At 36.3% G+C, this 21,782-nt stretch overlaps 1 protein-coding gene across 1 annotated transcript in view; it reads right to left on the minus strand.

Moving 5' to 3' along the window:
* The window catches only part of Rpn10 (regulatory particle non-ATPase 10), a 75,879-nt gene that overhangs the window by 30,598 nt on the left and 23,499 nt on the right, over positions 1–21,782 (minus strand). Inside the window, exons 3-5 of the mRNA XM_083142646.1 lie at positions 11,999–12,110; positions 5,217–5,372; positions 1,779–1,910 (exon numbers count right to left, since the gene is read on the minus strand). Coding sequence (XP_082998772.1) covers positions 1,779–1,910; positions 5,217–5,372; positions 11,999–12,110 — 400 coding nt within the window. The remainder of the gene's footprint in view (positions 1–1,778; positions 1,911–5,216; positions 5,373–11,998; positions 12,111–21,782) is intronic.

Here is a 21,782-nt window from a genome sequence, read left to right on the forward strand (position 1 = left end):
AGTATCAGTTGAAGTTCATCTACCGATACCAGCCGATACTTTTGAGGTATTTTGGTCTTTCACAGGGTTCGCAAAAACTACGCACAACAATTTTGCAGTCTAATTATCCTAGAAATTATGCAAAATTCAAACTTTATTTTCATTTTGCAGCAATTTTGACCAAAAACAATATTTTGTGATTGCATAACATCTATTTTAATATTCTGATGCAATTCTTGAATATTGTAAAGCAAATTTCTTGGTAAATTGACGTATATATTTGGAGAAGAATATTGAAATACCAATATTGATCAATATTTTGAACAAATTAAGTATTGGTATCAATATTGGTGGGAATCGGTATCAGTTCAAAGCCCTAGTTATCATTTATTAGAATGTGTGACATTTTCAGGAGGACAAAAGAAATATGCCATAAACATATATTTTTGGGTGTTATATAAAATCTTACAGATCTAACACTAGTAGAGAAACAGTTATTGGCTTCTTACAAGGAGTGAATAAATTGATTGATTGATTGAGTTGGTGTTTAAGTCCACTTTATGCACAGTAAGGCTAATTGGGACTGGTCCCACAGTTTAAAGTGGGATCCGAACCACTATGTGTTTCCACCGGGTATCGAACCCACGACCCCTTGATTACAAGGCAACGACGCTACCACTGCATCATTGGGGGAGGACAAGGAGTGAATAAACACATGAACTTTGTTTAATGCTGCAGTCTCCAACATGCATGTGTTCCTGTTTCAAAAAGATATACCCCTGAAGAAACCATGAGAACTTGGCAAAATTTAGTATTACAACCTCATGATGTGACAAGGAGAGTACCTTAGTTTAAAAATACAAACAAACATTCAACACGTTACTGTATTTTTCTTATTTCACATCACTTTCCTGGCACTTTTGGCTAATCACAACAATGAGGATCAGTAGGGGCATGCATATTTCGTTTTTGATGAAAAAACGAAATTTGAAATAACATGTTGTAGTGTTAATTTTTCATGTTTTTGAAAGGTGTGTGATGCATTTTGTGACCATGTTTTGTCACGAAATAATGCGAAATGAACTGCAAAAAGCGAAATTAACTCTTAAACACGAAATTTACCGTTTATATACCGACGCGACACCTTCGGAGGTCTGAATTATCCTGAGAGTTATGCAATTCCCGGAAAATTGATTAATTGTGCTGTTAATATTGGAGAAACAAAAAAGGACTCCTTTACACAGAAATAAGCTTAATACTCTGATAACTACATAAATGTGCTATTAGAAGTGAAATGTTAATTCTGTGGAATAAGTGTAGTTTTTAAATCAAATTTAGGATTATATTCATAATTTTGAAACCGAAATGTCTTTTTATATACCACCTTTCATCTAATTTTTCACCGCTATAACACCGATATTTTATTTTATTTACCGCTTTTGAACCCGAAATTGACTCAGTTTTTGTACCGAAATTTTGCTTTTTTATTTACCAAAAATATGTGCCTCTAAGGATCAGTGATGATCACATAAAACTGATACAAGACATTCACAAAGAACACCCTTGCCCAGGTCAGGTTCTGAACCTGGAACCATGAATGTGAGATCAAAAGTCAGCCACTTAACATGCTGGGCCACCAAGCCAGCTAACATGTTACTGTTACCACAAATTATGGATGTACGAATTAGCACAATTTACTGTTAAATAGTTTGTTCTATTTAAAGTTATGAAACTGAGCTTTTATATTTGTTAGAGTGGCTCACATCATGCTTAGTGCACTACAAAAATACAACAAATACCTGAATAATTGGAGAAGATCTAAGCGCATCAGACAAATGAGGGCCTGGAGGAACTGCAACTAAGTGACTTCCAGATCCATCCTTTCCATTCAGTGCGCTAACGAATGAAGTCAAACGTTCGGCATTCTCTTTCTAGAAAGCAATTTTTTAAGAACATAGTATAAGTATTTCTTTAACACATCCAATACATTTTATTTGCAATTGCACATAAATAATACGAGGGGCATACTAAAAGTAATGAGCAACAATTTTTTAAAAAATTGATTTTTTCGTAATTCATCAATACACCACACAAACGAAGTAAATCACCACAAAATACAGACTTTCCGGAATGAGTTGAGGTAGTTTGACGTCATGAGCTTCGATGACATGAGCGCAGGCAGTTGTTTCAAAATGGCTGACAGTGATGTTTTGTTTCGACAACATGCTGTGATTGAATTCCTGCTGCTGGAATTCACAATATACTTCAGAGTACATATGGAGATGTATGCATGGGTGCTAGCAGTGTTAGAAGATGGGTAAAATATTCTAAACATGGAATCACGGCAAAAAAGAAAGCAAAGACAGTGAGCGCTCTCTGCTGGCAAAGTTATGGGCACAATCTTCTGGGATGCAGAGGGGAGCATTCTGGTTGAATTTCTTTAACCTGGGGAAACCATAAATGCTCACTGTTATATCCAAACACTTCACAAGTTCTGCTTTCTGATTTCTGAAAAATTGCGGGATAAATGTCCTGGAAAGAAAATCATCATTCAACACAATAATGCTCAGCTCACCAGGGAGAAAAATGGGGTGGGAACTTCTGCCTCACCCTCCACACAGTCCCGGCATTGCACCCTCCAACATTCATCTGTCTGGTTTTGTGAAGGAACAGTTATGAAGCTAACGCTACCAGAGAATGGAGAAAACATAAAAAGCAATGTGTCAGTGTTTGCGAGCAGCTGGAACAGAGTTCTACCATAAGGGTATTTTCAAGCTTCCTGAAAGGTGGGGAAAATGAATGTGAAGAAATGGAGACTTTGTTGAAAAGTAAAGTTTGTAGATTATGATGTAGTATGTGTTTCTTTAATAAAACCAAAAGTCATTTCACGAAAAATTGTTCATCATTACTTTGTAGTATGCCTCTCATGATTTCATTCATTCATTCAACAAGGAATTTTTATTTCCGACATTGATAAACCTGATAATTTTGCTTCTGGGTGATTCTCTATGTGATGCACAGGGCATTCGCACATGGTTAAATGAGTCTAGTATGCTGGTTAATTAATATTGCACTGACCATTCATATTCATTGTTTTTAATACTGGGTGGTTGCTTACCATATGCCAAGAAATAAAATCCTTTCTCAAATTAACAATGCAAAATTAAATAAAAAAAGCTGTGTGATGCACGGGACTCAGAAAAATGTGTGAGAAGCACATAGTTGTTTTCAATTGATTATTTCTGTGATTTGAAGAAGTTTCAAGGTACCACATTTAGACACAGTTTGCTAAATACTACGTACTACGATATGTAATGAACAAATTTTTATATTTAAAAAACAATTTTTTCTTTTTTTTCTTTCCTTGTATGACGCACGGGACATTTAATATGTGATGCACGGGACATTTCTCTCCCTTATGTTGTCACTCCACTGCAGGTGATGTCTGTCTCCATAAACTCTCTCAAAAGGTTGCAACACTATTTTTAAAGTATCTCAAGGACAAAAGATTTGGTATTTTAAGCCTCATAAATATATTCAACTATATGATATTTAATTCTGCATAATGGTATTGCAGATTTGCAGATAACAGTGTAGGACTAAACTCCTGTATCCTAAGGGCCTTCCCAATGGGACAATGGTAGCATCGTCGCCTTGTAATAAAGGGGCTCCAGGTTCGATACCTGGTGGAGGTACATGGTTTGCATCCCACTTAAAACTGTAGTTCCAGTCACAATTAGCCTTACTGTGCATAAAATGGACTTAACGCACCAACTCAATCAATCAATCCTATATCCTGTACATTGTTTACAGCTGCTTCAACATTCCATGGTGAATGTCGCATATATCTTGTGTGCTAAGATACATGCTTTAAGGTAAAAATACTGTTACTTGCTTTGTTGGTACTCTGTATGAAGCAATTGATCCTAAATCAGAGACATCGCCAATATTGATGAAGTTATATGATCGAATGAATGAACATCTTCAGAATTCAAAAATAAAAGGCCTTGTTTTTACAAGAATTTTGGCGATATATATAATGTAGACGATATATTGCAGATATCACTACACAGAAAAAATATTGTATCATCTGTGACGATATTTTCTTGATGATATCTATTGAACTATATAAAAATTGATATATGTGTGTATGTTTGTTCTGGCATAACTCTTGAACACCTGGAGCAATTTCAACCAAACTTGTTATACATATCACCTGCAATTTGGAAAGAAATACTGTGGGGGTAAGACACCCTGACACCCCTAGGGGTGGGAGTGGGGTGGGAAGGGGGTGTCATGTAAATATAATCTAAAACTACTGATATTAGTGTGGAATCCATAGTTTTCTGGGTCGCTAAGATGAATAGTGACACTCCAAATGCCATTCAACTCCAGTTCATCACCTATCGGCATGGGGGTGAAAAATAAAATTTCAGAAATGACCTACATTAGTGTTGAATCCATAGGTTTCGGAGTTGCTAAGATAATTGGTGACATTCACGATGACATTTAAACTATAGTTAGAATTCATTATTTTCCTGTCTGATAGAAGATTGGGATAAATAAATACCAGCTTCGCTGCAGGCATGACAACGTCATACGAAGTTCTCACGTACCCGTAGACTGAAGAGGATCTCCTGGCAAGAATTCTCGCTGCCTGTGACATTGTTCGAACAACAACTGGGTTGTTCCAACGGGTACGCCAGAACCTTGTGCGAGGATGTCATGCCTGCAGCAAAGCTGGGGGGGACACCACTTTGAACAACTGTTGTGAATGTAGCAGCTTGTGAAACTCGTGAAGGTATAAAAGTATTACATCTTCATACACCGATTTTCGCTTATAACTTTCGACTAAGTCGTTTCTGGACCAGGATTCCTTATCTCAAATTGATACATGTGCCCTTCCCCATCATCCCTGAAAGTTTGTATCATCAGCCTGGAAACACCCTGTATAGATTTCTCCTTTACATGAAATAATGAGAACAAAAGGATCTGTTTACAACGTGTAACAATTGAGGTCTAGCAGAAAATGTCCTATTTTCCAAATTTCCTGAAAATGTTGATACTTTGTTCTTTTTACTTTCTTTTCCAAAATTGGAGGATGGGCATCGCGTGTCCTCAAAGAGTGGTATTTTGTCATGCTTCATGGTCTATCCCACATCCACAGGGCCAATGCTACAAGTGAAATTCTGAAATACAACATTATTTGCACATACAAGATCTAAAATTTAGCTTACCTCTTCTCCAAAACTCACAATATCCACATTAACTTTCTCCTTCTTCAACCGCTTGGCCAACTTTGTAAGTTCTTTCTCGTCTGATGTAACAGGGCTACCAACAAAAACCACAATCCTCATTTTGTGATTTTTCCCCTGACGATGCTTCAAGGCAAGCTTCAAAGTAAAATTACAGAAATTAATTTACAAGAAAATAAACCAACATAATAATTTACATATTGCACATTTTCAGTGGTAGAAACTAGCAAAAGGTTAAAATTACTCATTTAACTAAAAAAAATGGATCAAATACTAATTAATTACTGAAAAAATTAATTGCAGCCTAGGGATCAATTATTTCAACCTTCCGCGACAGGCGCTAATTTCACTTCTGCGAGCAGTCGTGTGTTGTACTTTTTACAACATATGCAAATTACCTGCTTTTACAAGTTAAATTTATCTTGTATTTCTTGACTATGTTCTTTAATGTTTTTACATTTATATTATATTTTTATTATTATAAATTGTTTTAATTTATTTTGCTGGGTGAGATTATTTTATTAATATTAGAGGCACAGTACACAGTGGTTCTGATCCCACTTTAAACTATAGGTCCAGTCCCAATTAGCCTATATGTGCATAAAGTGGTCACCAATTCTAATATTATATTTTATTATATTATATCGGCGACAAGGTTTTTTTCAAAGAACAAAAAAGAATTTACCATCCATATACTGTAATTTTATGTTTTCTTTCTGGACATGCTGCTTCTTGAGACTGTTACGATCAATATTTTCTTCACTCAGGTCACTGTCACCTAAATCACTAATTACACCTATATCGTTACATTTCACTTGTATCTAATCCATGTAACATGTCGAATAAAACAAAATTGCTCGCAACAAGAACGACAACCAAAAATAAAATACTACACGAGAAGGCGTTTTGTAAAAAGTACAACATTCACTGACATTCAATGTTCGAAATGTTATTTGCCACTGACAAACCTTTAGGAGAGTTACTTGAACTTATGGAAGTGGTAGAGGAGTCAAAGCAAAGAATTGACAATGATAACAAATGCCTCTGTTATTAAGAAAACAACAACGCTGTTGTAAAATTTACAATAGTGTGCGTCCCGAAGGGTTAAAAGAATAACTGGAATTTTATTAAAACACAGCCAGACCTCACACATTTTTTTACTCAACCCAAACAAATGTTATATGAAGATAAAGTTTCAATTTTTGTACAAAAATTTGCAATGTAACAAATATTAACTTGAAAATAGTAATTATGAGAACAAAATATAATTGCTGGAAGGTAAAACTAGTCTTTATTGCACAATATTTTTCTGGGTAAAAAGCAGTTGTAAACAAATTGTTTTATTTCTTAATAGCTTTCTGCACAACTTTTGAATGCATTCTTCTTATTCTCTCTTCAGCGTATTCTAGGTGATGCTGTGTTCTGCTAGTCCTGAGTTTTCTGATTGGAATAATCTGATGTTGCGATGATGTTCATTACGTCACTGTTCAATGGTGCATTCTGTTTGGCCTACATATATAACACCCAAATCTTTGAACACAATCATACACATCATATTTCTCTAATAATGCCAAAATATATCTCTGCGACGTTTTAAAATACTGTTTTATGTACCCCACCCTCACTCCCGGCCAAAACACAACAGGTGCTTCTCCCTAAAAAAATTCCCATTCCTATGAAATTTCCCTTAAGGGAAAATCTCCCCAAGCGAAATTCTATTTCAGGATGAGGTTAAACACTGTCAGTCATGACTGCACCAAACTGCAATAAATGAAGCATCACAATTTCTCTTGGATCGAACTACCACCAGCTAGACTACAAATGACACATCTAATAGCGCTTCAGGTGGCTTAATTTGCGTTATTTCGCAATTCCAAGACACAGAAAACTTGCCTCCTTTACCTACCCAGATACATTTTAAACGCTTCATTTTGCTTTCTTCAACTTTTCGGTGTTATCGTTAAAACAACTTTACGTGCCTATCTATACAGTGATATAATGAATATCATAGGGTCATGTAATGGAGTATTGTCCAGATGGCTTTTGGTGGGATGAAAATGTCCCAAAGGGCACAACAAGTACTTAATGCATAGTTTAAAATATTTCAACTTATTCATAATGACAAGTAGTGTGCCTTAAAATGAAGAAAATTTAAGAGTAAATAAAACAACTCCAGCAGTATGAATTGTGAATTGGCATTTTAAGTCCACTTTATGCACAGAAAGGCCAATCGGGACTGGACCTACAGTTTACCCTGGGATCTGAACCACTGCGTGCCTCCACCAGGTATCGAACCTGGGACTCATTGATTACAAGGTGACAAAGCTACCACTACACCATCGAGGAGAACTCCTAGCAGTATGAATTGGGCCATTGTCATCTTGGTAAAAGGAAACCATGTTTGAACCAAGGGTAAGGACCTGGTCACTCTAAATGTGAACATACTCCTCACCAGACACTTTCAAGATGACAATGGAGTTTGCATAAACTTTGCTGTTTGCATTAGACAATCTCAGTCATGTGCTTGGTTTGGTGTAAACTCATCCTGTGGTTGGGAACAAAGTGAAAGATAATTTCTCAGACCAGATAAGTGTGTTCAATTGTTTGGAAGTCCACAACGTGTGTGTGTGTGTACACCACTCTTTCCTCTTTCTGGCATTCACCTGATTTACCAGAAGTTTGGCAACTGCAGTTCACCCATGAATATTGTTCTTATGGAGTTCCTTCTTCACTTCTTTTGTAGACACACAGGTTTCAGCAGATATACGTGGGTTGTAAATTTAAAAATGGCTATAGTGTCAGGAAGAGTTAATAACACTGTGTACGTGCTATAAAACGGTGAGCATTGTCAGTTGGGGCCCATGTCAATGTGTGAAGTATCAAAAGTGGTCGGTGCAGAGTGTGCTGTTGTGTATGTTCAAAGTTGAAATGAACACCATTTTGTTCACTGTCCTAAAACATGTTTGACGATGTAAGACAGCAATTTCGGATCAAAATCCAGGTGGCTTCGGAAAAATGCACGAGAATGTAACTTTAAACTGAAGTAAGCATACATGGCTGACATCATCTAAATGTCCCAAATAGCAAAACTGGAAGTGGAATTCCAAAGAGAAGCTGAGTGGCAACTTCAGGGGGAAATCACTAAATTTGGCAGATTTATAATGCTTGCATGTGACGAAATTCATGGAACTGGAAGAGAGAAGAACAGTGCTCGAAGAGATGGAGAGGGGTGTGATGTAATTTTCATGAAGCATCCCCCTCCCCTAACTTGGATAATTTGATTTGGCACCCCTGCCTACTGCATTGTTGATTCACACAAACATTCCCTGGCCTACCCCTAAACTTGACCAAGTATTCCCCCAGCTAGGAATTTATACTCCAAACACTGGTGACCAACTAAATTTTTGGATACTTTGGGCATACATTAGCAACTTATCTGTCGATTTCAAGTAATATCGCACAGAGATATATATATATATATCTTTTAAGTGGGTACAGCAAATGATACAGCTTGTTGTTATCAAATAATTTAGTCATGAAGCAAATTTTTCCTCATACAAATGTTTACATGAATTTTTTGTAGGGCTGAGCTGATACTACCATTTGCCATTACAGATTCAGATTCCAACCAATACCCGTATAATTACAGTCATAAAACTCATCACATCACTTCTATTAATGACATTAAATTACTCCCAAATCATTCTCATGAAGCATTATAACACTTCAAAAAGTGTTGCAGCTACACTGAAAAATTGGTGGATTATTATAAGTGTCCCTGCTTCATTTCATGATCCCCAATTTCATTATACATGTATTTAAGGGGAGAGAAAGTTATAGTGTGTAGTGAATATAGCGTACAGCTTGCACAAGACAAATGTAAACAATATTCTTATTGTTTGGATTAATCTGGAGAGGGAGGAAAACTACGTAAAAATATATACAAATACAGATATACTTAATGCTCATTTGGCAGTTCTGTATATGCCCTGCTGTCCATTATTCTCTGTCTTTTGCAATTTTAAAAAAAAAGTCACTGCAGTGTCGGTATTGACCAGCAGTCACACAGAAGGGTAGAACACATGAAGAAAATTCACAAGTCCTGGCTTTGATCTTGTCATCTGCTTCCCAGGAGAGTGAATCATTTGCAGGAAATCTACATGGAATTCCTGTGCAAGACCCTAACCTGTCACAAGGAAGGGTGAACGGATCTTTGAAAAGAACAAATCTCGACAAATGAGTTCTTTCTCTTGGCCGCTCTAGCCACTCAAAATCTTTCATATCGGCTAAGAAAATTCAACCGATACTGCTGTCCTAATTCTTTGTCAAAATGGAAAATATACTTTGCCATCAATTAAATATATTTTACATTTTTACACAATTTGTTCCAGCAATTTAGCGAATTTCGAATTTCCATTGTTGGCAACACTGAGGACCTACCTCTGGGATAACGTAAAGCCTTTACTGTCCAGTGCTTGGGGGCTGGAAGCCACAACAAATACAACATGGGTTGAAAGACTCTTCAGAAGAAGCAGACTGGTGATAGGTTAAAGTAAAGACATCCATACACTATACGATGCCCGTTTTTAGAAGCGATATCGGGCGGAGCTACGGAGAGCGTGTCCTTGGTGACCAGCCAATGACAGGAGTGCAACGTTGTACAGTTAGGAAATTGCGTCATGCAAGTTAAATGCCGTGTTCTGTATTTTTCTTGCACGCAAGAAGTTTTGAACCTGACTGTCCAAGTCCCATGAATTTCCGTCCCTACAGCCAGAGTTATAGTTTCTTAAAGAAACACGGGAAACAACACGTCTCTACCTACACACAGTGACCCTTTCGTTTTCCTTCAGTTTTTTTTTTTTTGACCCCGCTGAGTTGTTGTGTCTTGGTAAAGCTATGGGTGTTAAATTCGGCTGAATATGCACGATGACCCTTCATTGTCTTGGGCGTTCAGGAACATTGCGACTCAGTTTGAGTTCAGCGTTTACGTAAAAAGGGTGATGTAAGATAATTTTACTCTTATGCCACGAAGAACAGTTGTGAGAGGAATCAATACAGCTCTTTTTGATTTATTTTACTTCGCTTTTCTGCCACTTATGAAAAATTGCGAAGATGAGGATGGGTGATCATATGATGAACTTAATGAAGGGACACTTACAAACACCTATGCCTGGGCCGGGATTCTAACCCAGGACGCCTGGAGTCATAGTGCACTGTGCAATACAGCACTTATGTTTGATAGCTGTGCAATAGTGTGTGTTCAGTGAGTGTTATTCAATAATGTCACACCCGTCCCATGGTGGAGTGGTTAGCATTTCATGCTACGACGCCAGGGGTCCCAGATTCGAATCCCGGCCTGGACATGGATGTTTATGAAAGTCCATTCATCAATTTCATTACATCACTCCTTCCCATCTTCACAATTAGCCAAAAGTGACAGAAAAGCAAAGTAAAATAAAGCAAAATAAATCAAATCAATAATGTGGTTTTCGGAACCTAGTACAGGCACCAAGGGTAAAATATTACTTTCACAAGACAGAAATCTTATTTTTAAAGTGTATTCTTAATTCAAGGAATTAGCGTGGGATGAAGTGCATGTTGAAACAATTTATTTCACAGTCGAGAATTTACGGCCGCGGTGCTCAGTCGGTAACGCGTCTGACTACCATGCTAAAGGTCCCGGGTTCGATCCCCCGGCTGGTTCAAATCCAGGAAATTTTCTAACGTAGTTAGCGGGCCCAGCACCCAACCAGCATCGAATAACATGAGTACCTGGGGGAAACCCTGGGGGGTAAAGGTGGCCAGGGGCGTGATGCTGGTCACATCACACCTACTCACGACCGGATCAAGAAAGTGTGGGGCGTTATACCATTTACCTTTTTTGTATGGGTGCATACTGAGTTGCGTATTATAAAACAGGGTAAAGTATCTACCACAGAAATCGGTGAACCCCTATTCAAATCTGGGAAAGATGCTAGAAAACAGAAACGACAGCGAGGATGATAACCTCGCTGTTCCTCTATAATAAATACCTTCAAACTTCTTTCAGGTACGAGTTGCTCTTATATGCTGCAGTGATATGATGTAATCCTGTGTAGCATTCTTCACTACATATTTCATTGTACTCAAACATCACGTGCATGCATTATATATAAAAAGTTGAATATTTTACACAACGAATTCTCCGTTTCCCTTCCACTAGTAGTTGGATAGGCGACAGCACTGGCTGCGTATTGGCTGAACTCATGTTCCTTCTAAAAGTGTACGCCATATAGTGCTTTTCCCTGGTATCGTTATGTGAGAGTGAAGCAAGTCACATTTGCTAGTCGATTATTTCCAGTATTTTAATATGGTCTTCACAGATAGCCTAGAATATACGTGCCTGGTTCCTACCATATAGGAAAATTCCCACATGTCACACCACATCCAATTTCAGGAGAGAAGGGTGCATCTATTCAACATGTTTCCACAACGTTGTGTTTACATTTTTTGTCCAACATCTGTATGTGTTCAGTTGAATATGAATCCCAAAATGGGATTTCTGGATGGTGACTAATTGTAATTGAGTAATGATCCCTGGCCCAAATTTTTCTAAACTCTTTCGGTTTGTCCTCTAGTCACTTCTGTCATGGTGGTGGCTATTGTGACAGAAATTAGTCTTCAGCTACATCAAAACTTGTCTTTAAAAGCAGATCAAACATGAAATAATTTCATATCATATCATATTTAACTCAAGAAAATAAACCGGAAGAGAGATTACTTACATGAGCTATACGAATTCCAGTTAGAAGGTTTATATTCCCTTGGGGCTGTACCTGGTGCAGCTTGGAGAGGATTCTGCCTGCATCGCTTGTGAGTGTAGCAAGAACTTCCACACTGAAATGAATAAAAATAACTAACGTTCATGGCAAAAAATGGATAAAAATTCATTCACACACACACAAAATAAAAAGTCCTAAGAGGGGGGGGGGGGGGGAAGTGGTGTGGATTTGTGTGGTGTGTTTACACAAAATGAGATCCTCCTCTTGATCGACATAACAACAGCTTTACAACCTACAACTAATATAGCCATTTCCTTAACCTGAATTGTACTGTGCTTTATATACAAGATATAATTGTTTGTCGCTTTTCCCCATTAAAAACTAGGGTGTGCATTATACACATGTAAATACGGTACATTAGTATGAACTTATTTAGTGCAAAATTTGAAGTTATGTACTGTTGTAACTAAAATTTTAAATATCAAAAACTATTTATGGCAGATTTACAGATCACACTTCATCTTGTTTAGTATATATTAGGCTATAAAGGAATCCTTATGATTCAATAGTTACAGAAAATTATAAATAAAATGAGCTTGAAAATATTTCTTCATGAAACTGACTACTACTGGAGTAATTATGGCTAACTATTGATTTGTACTCGTTTCTTCCTCTCTGCAGCTTCTTTGGACTAATCATTCTGTGTGAAATTAGATTTTTGCTCCAATATGCACCATCCAGCAATGACACAAATTGAATGTTTAAAGTCCACTTTATGGACACATAGGGATGATCTTGATGCTAATTGGGATGACCTACAATTTAAAGTGGGATCCTGTTGCTAAACTAGGTTAGCAACCTGACCAAATTCTAGTACATGCATGTTTGCCTTATTGTATTTAAACATAGCAAAATAAATAAAAATAAAGAAATTGTGAACAAGACAATTTACTTTACAAATGCCTCCTGAGTGTAAAATCATCTTGAACTTAAAAATTGTTGTTTCAAGTGCATAAATGCCTTGTGGAGAGCTGCTATTACACATGTCCCAGAGCCACATGGTAGCATTTAACACACACCTTGAAAATCAGAGATAACATAGTCAAATTTCAATGCAATACCTGTGTTGGAAGTTTGTCAAATGTGCTTCAAATGCACGGAATGTTTTTTTTTAAAAAAAAGTCATAGAATGAGAACTACTTGTTGTAGGGAACTGAAGAAGCAATTAGAAGAAGAAGGAAAGGGGTAATTTACTTTAAAAAATGGGTTGATGCATTTGATATATGGATTCAAATAACTTGAAATATGCAGGGAATCACCACAAAGAAAAAAAAACACTCGATGTCACGTAAGCCCGCATCCTAGTATTTTTTTTAAAATAAATCACAATTTTTGAGAAATACTGGAATTTGGGCATCCCACCAAGGCCCTAATAGGCACACCTATTGGGACAGGGGCCACCATGATGTAGAAGATGTGACGATGGAAGAAGCAAATTTTCCCCCAAAATTTGATACAATGCTTTTCCATAGGTACATTAATTTCTAATACACCCCAAGTGTTGAACTATTTTCAACATGACTTGCACAATTGTAGAAACATACATTCCTTTATTTTGAACCTAACAGCTTTTATGACATTTTTTGTCCATTACAATACATATATAAAATGTACATAATTGTTTTACATTAAAATTATCAGTTTCGCCCCCCCCCTATTTTACAGATATTATATTAAAAAGGGGGGCAAAGGCTAAATGGGATTTCTCGACCTTGAGTCAAAAACCCTGATGGAACTGATATGCAACCTATATCCAAACACCATACGTTTGGTGCAGTGAATTTCGGTGAAGTCCGGAGGGCTCATTTAGTCAAATCCACTCTCCTCACCTCCTCGTTGGGGCCCCCTGGGATCTTTCAAGATGCGAAAGAGAGAGTGGTGTGCGGAAAGCAACGGGAAGCTACCGCATATATCTTTTCCCTAGAAAAACTGCAATCATGATGAGTCATTCCAAGGCAAAATATTCCGGACGTAAACTAGCCCCCATTCGGATGTCCGGGAGGGGGATGTCTGGGAAGGACACGTTATGACAAAGGACACTGATGGGGAAAAGAGAAGCAAACAGAAGGTAAGATTAAGGATTGGAACGTGGAATGTCAGAACCCTGTTACAGTCGGGAAAGCTAGAAAACTTAAAGGCAGAAATGAGAAGAAACAAAGTAGATGTTATGGGAATATCAGAAGTGAGGTGGGAACAAAATGGTGAAATAGTGAGTGATGAGTTCAAGATGTTTTATTCTGGAGGTGATCAACAAGGAAACCGTGGTGTGGGAATAGTGCTAGGACCACGTGTGAAACATAAAGTTATAGCAGTGCGTTATGTGGATGACAGGATTATAATGGTGAAACTTCAAGGAAAGAAGAAAGACTTAGTGTTAATTCAAGTGTATATGCCACATAGTGGGTTGTCAGAAGAAGAAGTGGAGGAAAACTATGAGAAGATAGAGGAATTGATGGAAAAAGAGAGAAAGGGTTCTTGCATTATCGTAATGGGTGATTGGAATGCTGTAGTAGGAGAAATGCAGGATGGAAGTACAGTAGGAAGATATGGATTAGGCGAGAGAAATGAGAGAGGGGAAAGCCTGGTAAATTTCTGTAAAAGAAACTCCCTAATTGTTGGAAACACACTGTTCCAACAACATAAGAGAAGGAGGTACACCTGGATATGTCCAAGAGATTGTAAAAGATACCAGATAGATTACATACTGGTACAAGAAAGATTTCGAAATTGTTTGAAAAATGCGAAGACATTGCCAGGAGCTGACATTAATTCAGACCACATCTTGCTAATAGGAGAAATCAATCTTACATTGAAGAAGATAACCCAAAACCAGGTGAGCAAGAAACCCCACTTAGAGAAGCTAAGGGAAGAAGACGAAAGACAAAAATTTGCAGAACATTTCCAAGGAAACTATAATAAGTTTAAAGCTAGTTGTAACAATAAGGATGAGATGTGGGATGGAATAAAAAGCTGCTTACAGAAGGCAGTGGATGAAACAATAGGCTACAGGGAAAGGAAAAGTGCAAAGAAACCATGGATTACTGAAAGTATGCTGGAAAAATGGAGGAACGGAGAAAATGGAAGAATGTAAATACAGAAGAGGGAAGACATAATTACAAGATACTGAATAACCAGCTAAGAAGAGAAACTGACAGGGCAAAAGAACAATGGATGAAACAAAAATGTGAAGAAATTGAAGAACTGGAAAAAAGAGGAAGGTATGACTTGATGTATCGTGAAGTAAACTGCTTGGGCTTCCAAAAGAAGAAATGGAAAACAATGTGGATGATAGAAGACGAGGAAGGATGTGAAATCACAGACAAAAAAGGAATATCGAATGTGTGGGAAAAGTACGTTGAAGAGCTCTACCAGAAAGAGAATCGCCCAGACAGTCTGAATGTAGAAAATGAAGACGACGTGCCTGACGATGAGAAAGGATACTATATCCTGAATGAAGAATTTGAGCAAGCACTCAAAGAGATGAGGAATGGGAAAGCAACGGGCACTGATGAAATGAAATTCCTGTTGAACTTATCAAATGCCTGGGAGATGGAAAAAGAGAAATACTGCACTTATGCAATGAAATCTATGAGAAAGGGGATTGGCCACAAGATTTCACGGAGACAGTTTTGGTACCTCTGCAGAAGAAAAGCAATGTCAGAAAATGTTCTGAGTACAGGACAATCAGTTTGATATCTCACTCGGCAAAAATTCTTCTAAGAATTCTGAACAGACGCCTATACTCGAAGGTCAGTGGCGAGTTAGAGGAAGAACAGTTTGGTTTCAGGAAAGGAAGAGGTACAAGGGATGCAATTGGTTTACTGAGGACCATTGGGGAAAGATATTTAGAGAAAGGAAAGGAGGTGTTTGTAGTATTTGTAGACCTGGAGAAAGCCTTTGATAGAGTGAATTGGGTTAAACTTTTAGAAATTCTGAAGAAAATTGGTGTAGATTGGAAAGAGAGAAGACTTCTAAGCAACTTATACATGAATCAAAGAGTTAAAGTGAGAACAGGAGACGAAATGACAAAAGGCTGTGAAATTGGAAGAGGAGTACGACAAGGATGCTGCCTATCGCCTACTTTGTTTAATATTTATTTAGAAGATATAGTGAAAACTTGTTTCCAGGGCACAGGAGGTGTCAAATTAGGAGGAAGAAGAATAAACTGCATAAGATTTGCTGATGACATGGCATTATTCGCTGAGGATGAAATAACCATAAATAGTATGTTAGAAGAGTTAAACAGCAGCTGTGAGCAGTATGGGATGAAGATTAATGTAAAGAAGACAAAGGCAATGGTTATAGGATGGAAACCAAGGAATATTAATGTGAGAGCAAACAGTGAAAGAATCCAGCAAGTGGATAGCTTCAAGTACCTCGGATGCACTATAAGCAGTGACATGAGCTGCAACCAAGAAGTGAAAATGAGAATCGCAATAGCAAAAGAAGCTTTCGTACACATAGAGGTGCTGACTGTGCCAGTGACCATAATTTAGTAATTGCTAAATTAAGAGAAAGACTCTCAGTGATAAATCATAAGCAACAAAATCTAAAAGTTCTAAAATTTGATACAGGAAAGTTTACTGATGAAAGAATTAAGAAAGATTACCAAATTAAACTGTCAAATAGATTTGATGTTTTGCAGGATTTAAATGATGGTGAAAATATAAATGAAACAGACGTAAATAAGAATTGGGAGCACATACGTAATGCAATAGAATCAGCTGCTATAGAAAGTATAGGATACCATAAACCGAGAAAAAGTAAGCCATGGTTTGATAATGAATGTCATAATCTAATAGAAATAAGAAATCAGGCTAGACTTAGGTGGTTAAATAACTCTGATGATACAAATCTAAACAATTATAATAGAATAAAGCGAGAAGTTAACCGCACATTTAGAAGTAAAAAAAGAGATTACTTGAAAAGCAAAATTAACGAAATTGAAACAAACAGCAAAAATAAAAATATCAGAGATTTATATAAAGGTGTAAATGAGTTTAGAAAGGGGTGGCAACCTAAAGTAAACTTGATAAAAGATAAAGACGGTGATTTTCTAGCTGATCCAAGCGATATTCTAAATAGATGGAAGAACTACTTTAATGACCTTTTAAATGTCCATGTAGGAGATAAATCAGAAGTAAATGAAGTCCACACAGCAGAACCTTTAGTTCCAGAACCTAACTTGACTGAAGTTAAAGATGCTATTAAAAGGCTAAAGAATAACAAAGCACCTGGCATTGATTTAATACCAGCTGAGTTAATTAAATATGGTGGAAATTCATTAATATGTCAAATTCATAAATTAATTTGTTTAATATGGAATAAAGAAGAAATCCCTCAACAGTGGAAAGAATCCATAATTGTTCCTGTGTTTAAAAAAGGTGATAAAATGAACTGCAATAATTACCGTGGAATTTCTCTACTCTCAACAACATATAAAATATTATCTAACATTCTTTTAACAAGACTAACCCCATATGCTAATGAAATTATAGGTGATTATCAATGTGGATTTAAACGCAACAGATCAACTACAGATCAAATTTTTCACATCAGACAGACACTTGAAAAAAAGTGGGAATATAATCAAAATGTCCATCAGCTATTCATTGATTTCAAAAAAGCATATGATTCGGTCAAAAGAGATAAATTATATAATATATTAGTAGAGTTTGGAATACCTAAGAAGCTTGTTAGTATGATAAAAATATGCACCAGTGAAACAGAAAGTAAAATTCGTGTGGGTATTAATATGTCTGACAAATTTACAATTCATGATGGGTTAAAACAAGGAGATGCATTATCTTCATTGCTCTTTAATTTTGCCTTAGAATATGCTGTTAGGAAGGTAAACGAAACTAAAGAAGGACTAAAATTAAATGGTGTGACTTAGTTGTTAGCATATGCAGATGATGTAGACTTACTGGGGGATGATGTGAATACAATTAAGAATAATGCTAAAATATTTTTCAAAACTGCTAAAGAGATAGGTTTGGAAGTTAACAAAGAGAAAACTAAATATATGCTTACAGGCCGAAACCAAGTGTTAGGTAATAATCAAAATCTAATTATTGATAACAACTCGTTTGAACCAGTTTCCAAATTCAAATACTTAGGAGTAATATTAACAAATGAAAATTATATTAAAGAGGAAATAAAAAGTAGGCTTAATTCAGGAAATGCATGTTACTTCTCTCTTCATAAACCTTTGTCTTCTCATTTAATATCTAACAAAATAAAAGTTAAAATATACAAAACAGTAATTTTGCCTGTAGTATTATATGGGTGTGAAACTTGGTCCCTTACATTGAAAGAGGAACATAAATTTAGAGTATTTGAAAATAGGATCCTTAGGAAAATATTTGGAAATAAAAGGGATGAGGAGACAGGTGAGTGGAGAAGGTTACATAATTTAGAACTACATAATTTATATTCATGTCCAGACATTATTAGAATAATTAAATCAAGAAGACTTAGGTGGGCAGGCCATGTGGCACGAATGGGAGAGGAAAGAGGAGTTTACAGGATTCTTGTTGGGAAACCTGATGGTAAGAGACCAGTAGGAAGGCCAAGACGAAGATGGAGGGACAACGTCGAGATGGACCTAAGGGAAATCGGTAGGGATGGAAAAGAGTATATAGATCTTGCACAAGATAGGGACAGATGGAAGGCCTGTGTTGCTGCAGCCATGAACCTTCGGGTTTAAGAAGGCTAGAGAGTTAGTTAGTTAGTTAGCTTTCAATAGAAGAAAAAATGTTTTTATGGACCCATGGACATAGGTCTAAGGAAGAGATTAGTGAAATGTTTTGTGTGGAGTGTAGCACTATATGGTGCAGAAACCTGGACGTTGAGAAGAAATGAAGAGAAACGACTCGAAGCTTTTGAAATGTGGACATGGCGAAAAATGGAGCATGTAAAATGGACGGACAAGGTAAGAAACGAAGCCGTACTGAAAAGAGTTGGTGAAAAAAGATCCATACTGGAGACCATCAAGAAGAGGAAAAGAAACTGGTTAGGACACTGTCTAAGAAGAAACTGCCTGCTAAGAGATGCCTTGGAGGGAATGGTTGAAGGAAGAAAAGTCCGTGGAAGAAAGAGATATCAGCTTATGGATGATATTATATTAACTGGGTCGTATGCTATTACGAAGCGTAAGGCAGAGAACAGGGAAAGCTGGAGATTGCAGTGAAAAACCTGCCAATTAGGCAGAAAACAATGAATGAATGAATGAATATTAAAAAAAAACACTTTGCCTTTTACATTTGTATGTTACACTTCCTTAAAAATGATAACGAACTATAACCAATCCGCACATCTGGATTAACAACCAAACTTAAAAAATTTGTTGGAAACTGAACCTTTAGATTATATAAAGTTTTATATAAGATATACTAACTAACTAACTAACTCTCTAGCCTTCTTAAACCCGAAGGTTCATGGCTGCAGCAACACAGGCCTTCCATCTGTCCCTATCTTGAGCAAGATCTATATACTCTTTTCCATCCCTACCGATTTCCCTTAGGTCCATCTCGACGTTGTCCCTCCATCTTCGTCTTGGCCTTCCTACTGGTCTCTTACCATCAGTTTCCCAACAAGAATCCTGAAAACTCCTCTTTCCTCTCCCATTCGTGCCACATGGCCTGCCCACCTAAGTCTTCTTGATTTAATTATTCTAATAATGTCTGGACATGAATACAAATTATGTAGTTCTAAATTATGTAACCTTCTCCACTCACCTGTCTCCTCATCCCTTTTATTTCCAAATATTTTCCTAAGGATCCTATTTTCAAATACTCTAAATTTATGTTCCTCTTTCAATGTAAGGGACCAAGTTTCACACCCATATAACACTACAGGCAAAATTACGGTTTTGTATATTTTAACTTTTAGATTCTTAGATATTAAACGAGAAGACAAAAGTTTATGAAGAGAGAAGTAACATGCATTTCCTGAATTAAGCCTACTTTTTATTTCCTCTTTAATATCATTTTCATTTGTTAATATTACTCCTAAGTATTTGAATTTGGAAACTGGTTCAAACGAGTTGTTATCAATAATTAGATTTTGATTATTACCTAACACTTGGTTTCGGCCTGTAAGCATATATTTAGTTTTCTCTTTGTTAACTTCCAAACCTATCTCTTTAGCAGTTTTGAAAAATATTTTAGCATTATTCTTAATTGTATTCACATCATCCCCCAGTAAGTCTACATCATCTGCATATGCTAACAACTGAGTCACACCATTTAATTTTAGTCCTTCTTTAGTTTCGTTTACCTTCCTAACAGCATATTCTAAGGCAAAATTAAAGAGCAATGGAGATAATGCATCTCCTTGTTTTAACCCATCATGAATTGTAAATTTGTCAGACATATTAATACCCACACGAATTTTACTTTCTGTTTCACTGGTGCATATTTTTATCATACTAACAAGCTTCTTAGGTATTCCAAACTCTACTAATATATTATATAATTTATCTCTTTTGACCGAATCATATGCTTTTTTGAAATCAATGAATAGCTGATGGACATTTTGATTATATTCCCACTTTTTTTCAAGTGTCTGTCTGATGTGAAAAATTTGATCTGTAGTTGATCTGTTGCGTTTAAATCCACATTGATAATCACCTATAATTTCATTAGCATATGGGGTTAGTCTTGTTAAAAGAATGTTAGATAATATTTTATATGTTGTTGAGAGTAGAGAAATTCCACGGTAATTATTGCAGTTCATTTTATCACCTTTTTTAAACACAGGAACAATTATGGATTCTTTCCACTGTTGAGGGATTTCTTCTTTATTCCATATTAAACAAATTAATTTATGAATTTGACAAATTAATGAATTTCCACCATATTTAATTAACTCAGCTGGTATTAAATCAATGCCAGGTGCTTTGTTATTCTTTAGCCTTTTAATAGCATCTTTAACTTCAGTCAAGTTAGGTTCTGGGACTAAAGGTTCTGCTGTGTGTACTTCATTCACTTCTGATTTATCTCCTACATGGACATTTAAAAGGTCATTAAAGTAGTTCTTCCATCTATTTAGAATATCGCTTGGGTCAGCTAGAAAATCACCGTCTTGATCTTTTATCAAGTTTACTTTAGGTTGCCACCCCTTTCTAAACTCATTTACACCTTTATATAAATCTCTGATATTTTTATTTTTGCTGTTTGTTTCAATTTCGTTAATTTTGCTTTTCAAGTAATCTCTTTTTTTACTTCTAAACGTGCGGTTAACTTCTCGCTTTATTCTATTATAATTGTTTAGATTTGTATCATCAGAGTTATTTAACCACCTAAGTCTAGCCTGATTTCTTATTTCTATTAGATTATGACATTCATTATCAAACCATGGCTTACTTTTTCTCGGTTTATGGTATCCTATACTTTCTTTAGCTGCTGATTCTATTGCATTACGTATGTGCTCCCAATTCTTATTTACGTCTGTTTCATTTATATTTTCATCATCATTTAAATCCTGCAAAACATCAAATCTATTTGACAGTTTAATTTGGTAATCTTTCTTAATTCTTTCATCAGTAAACTTTCCTGTATCAAATTTTAGAACTTTTAGATTTTGTTGCTTATGATTTATCACTGAGAGTCTTTCTCTTAATTTAGCAATTACTAAATAATGGTCACTGGCACAGTCAGCACCTCTATGTGTACGAACGTCAATTATACTAGTATGCCTTCTCTTATCAATGAGAATATGATCT

The sequence above is a fragment of the Lepisma saccharinum genome, chromosome 21 (genome assembly GCF_977018435.1).
Source record: "Lepisma saccharinum chromosome 21, izLepSacc3.1, whole genome shotgun sequence".
Lineage (NCBI taxonomy): Eukaryota > Metazoa > Arthropoda > Insecta > Zygentoma > Lepismatidae > Lepisma > Lepisma saccharinum.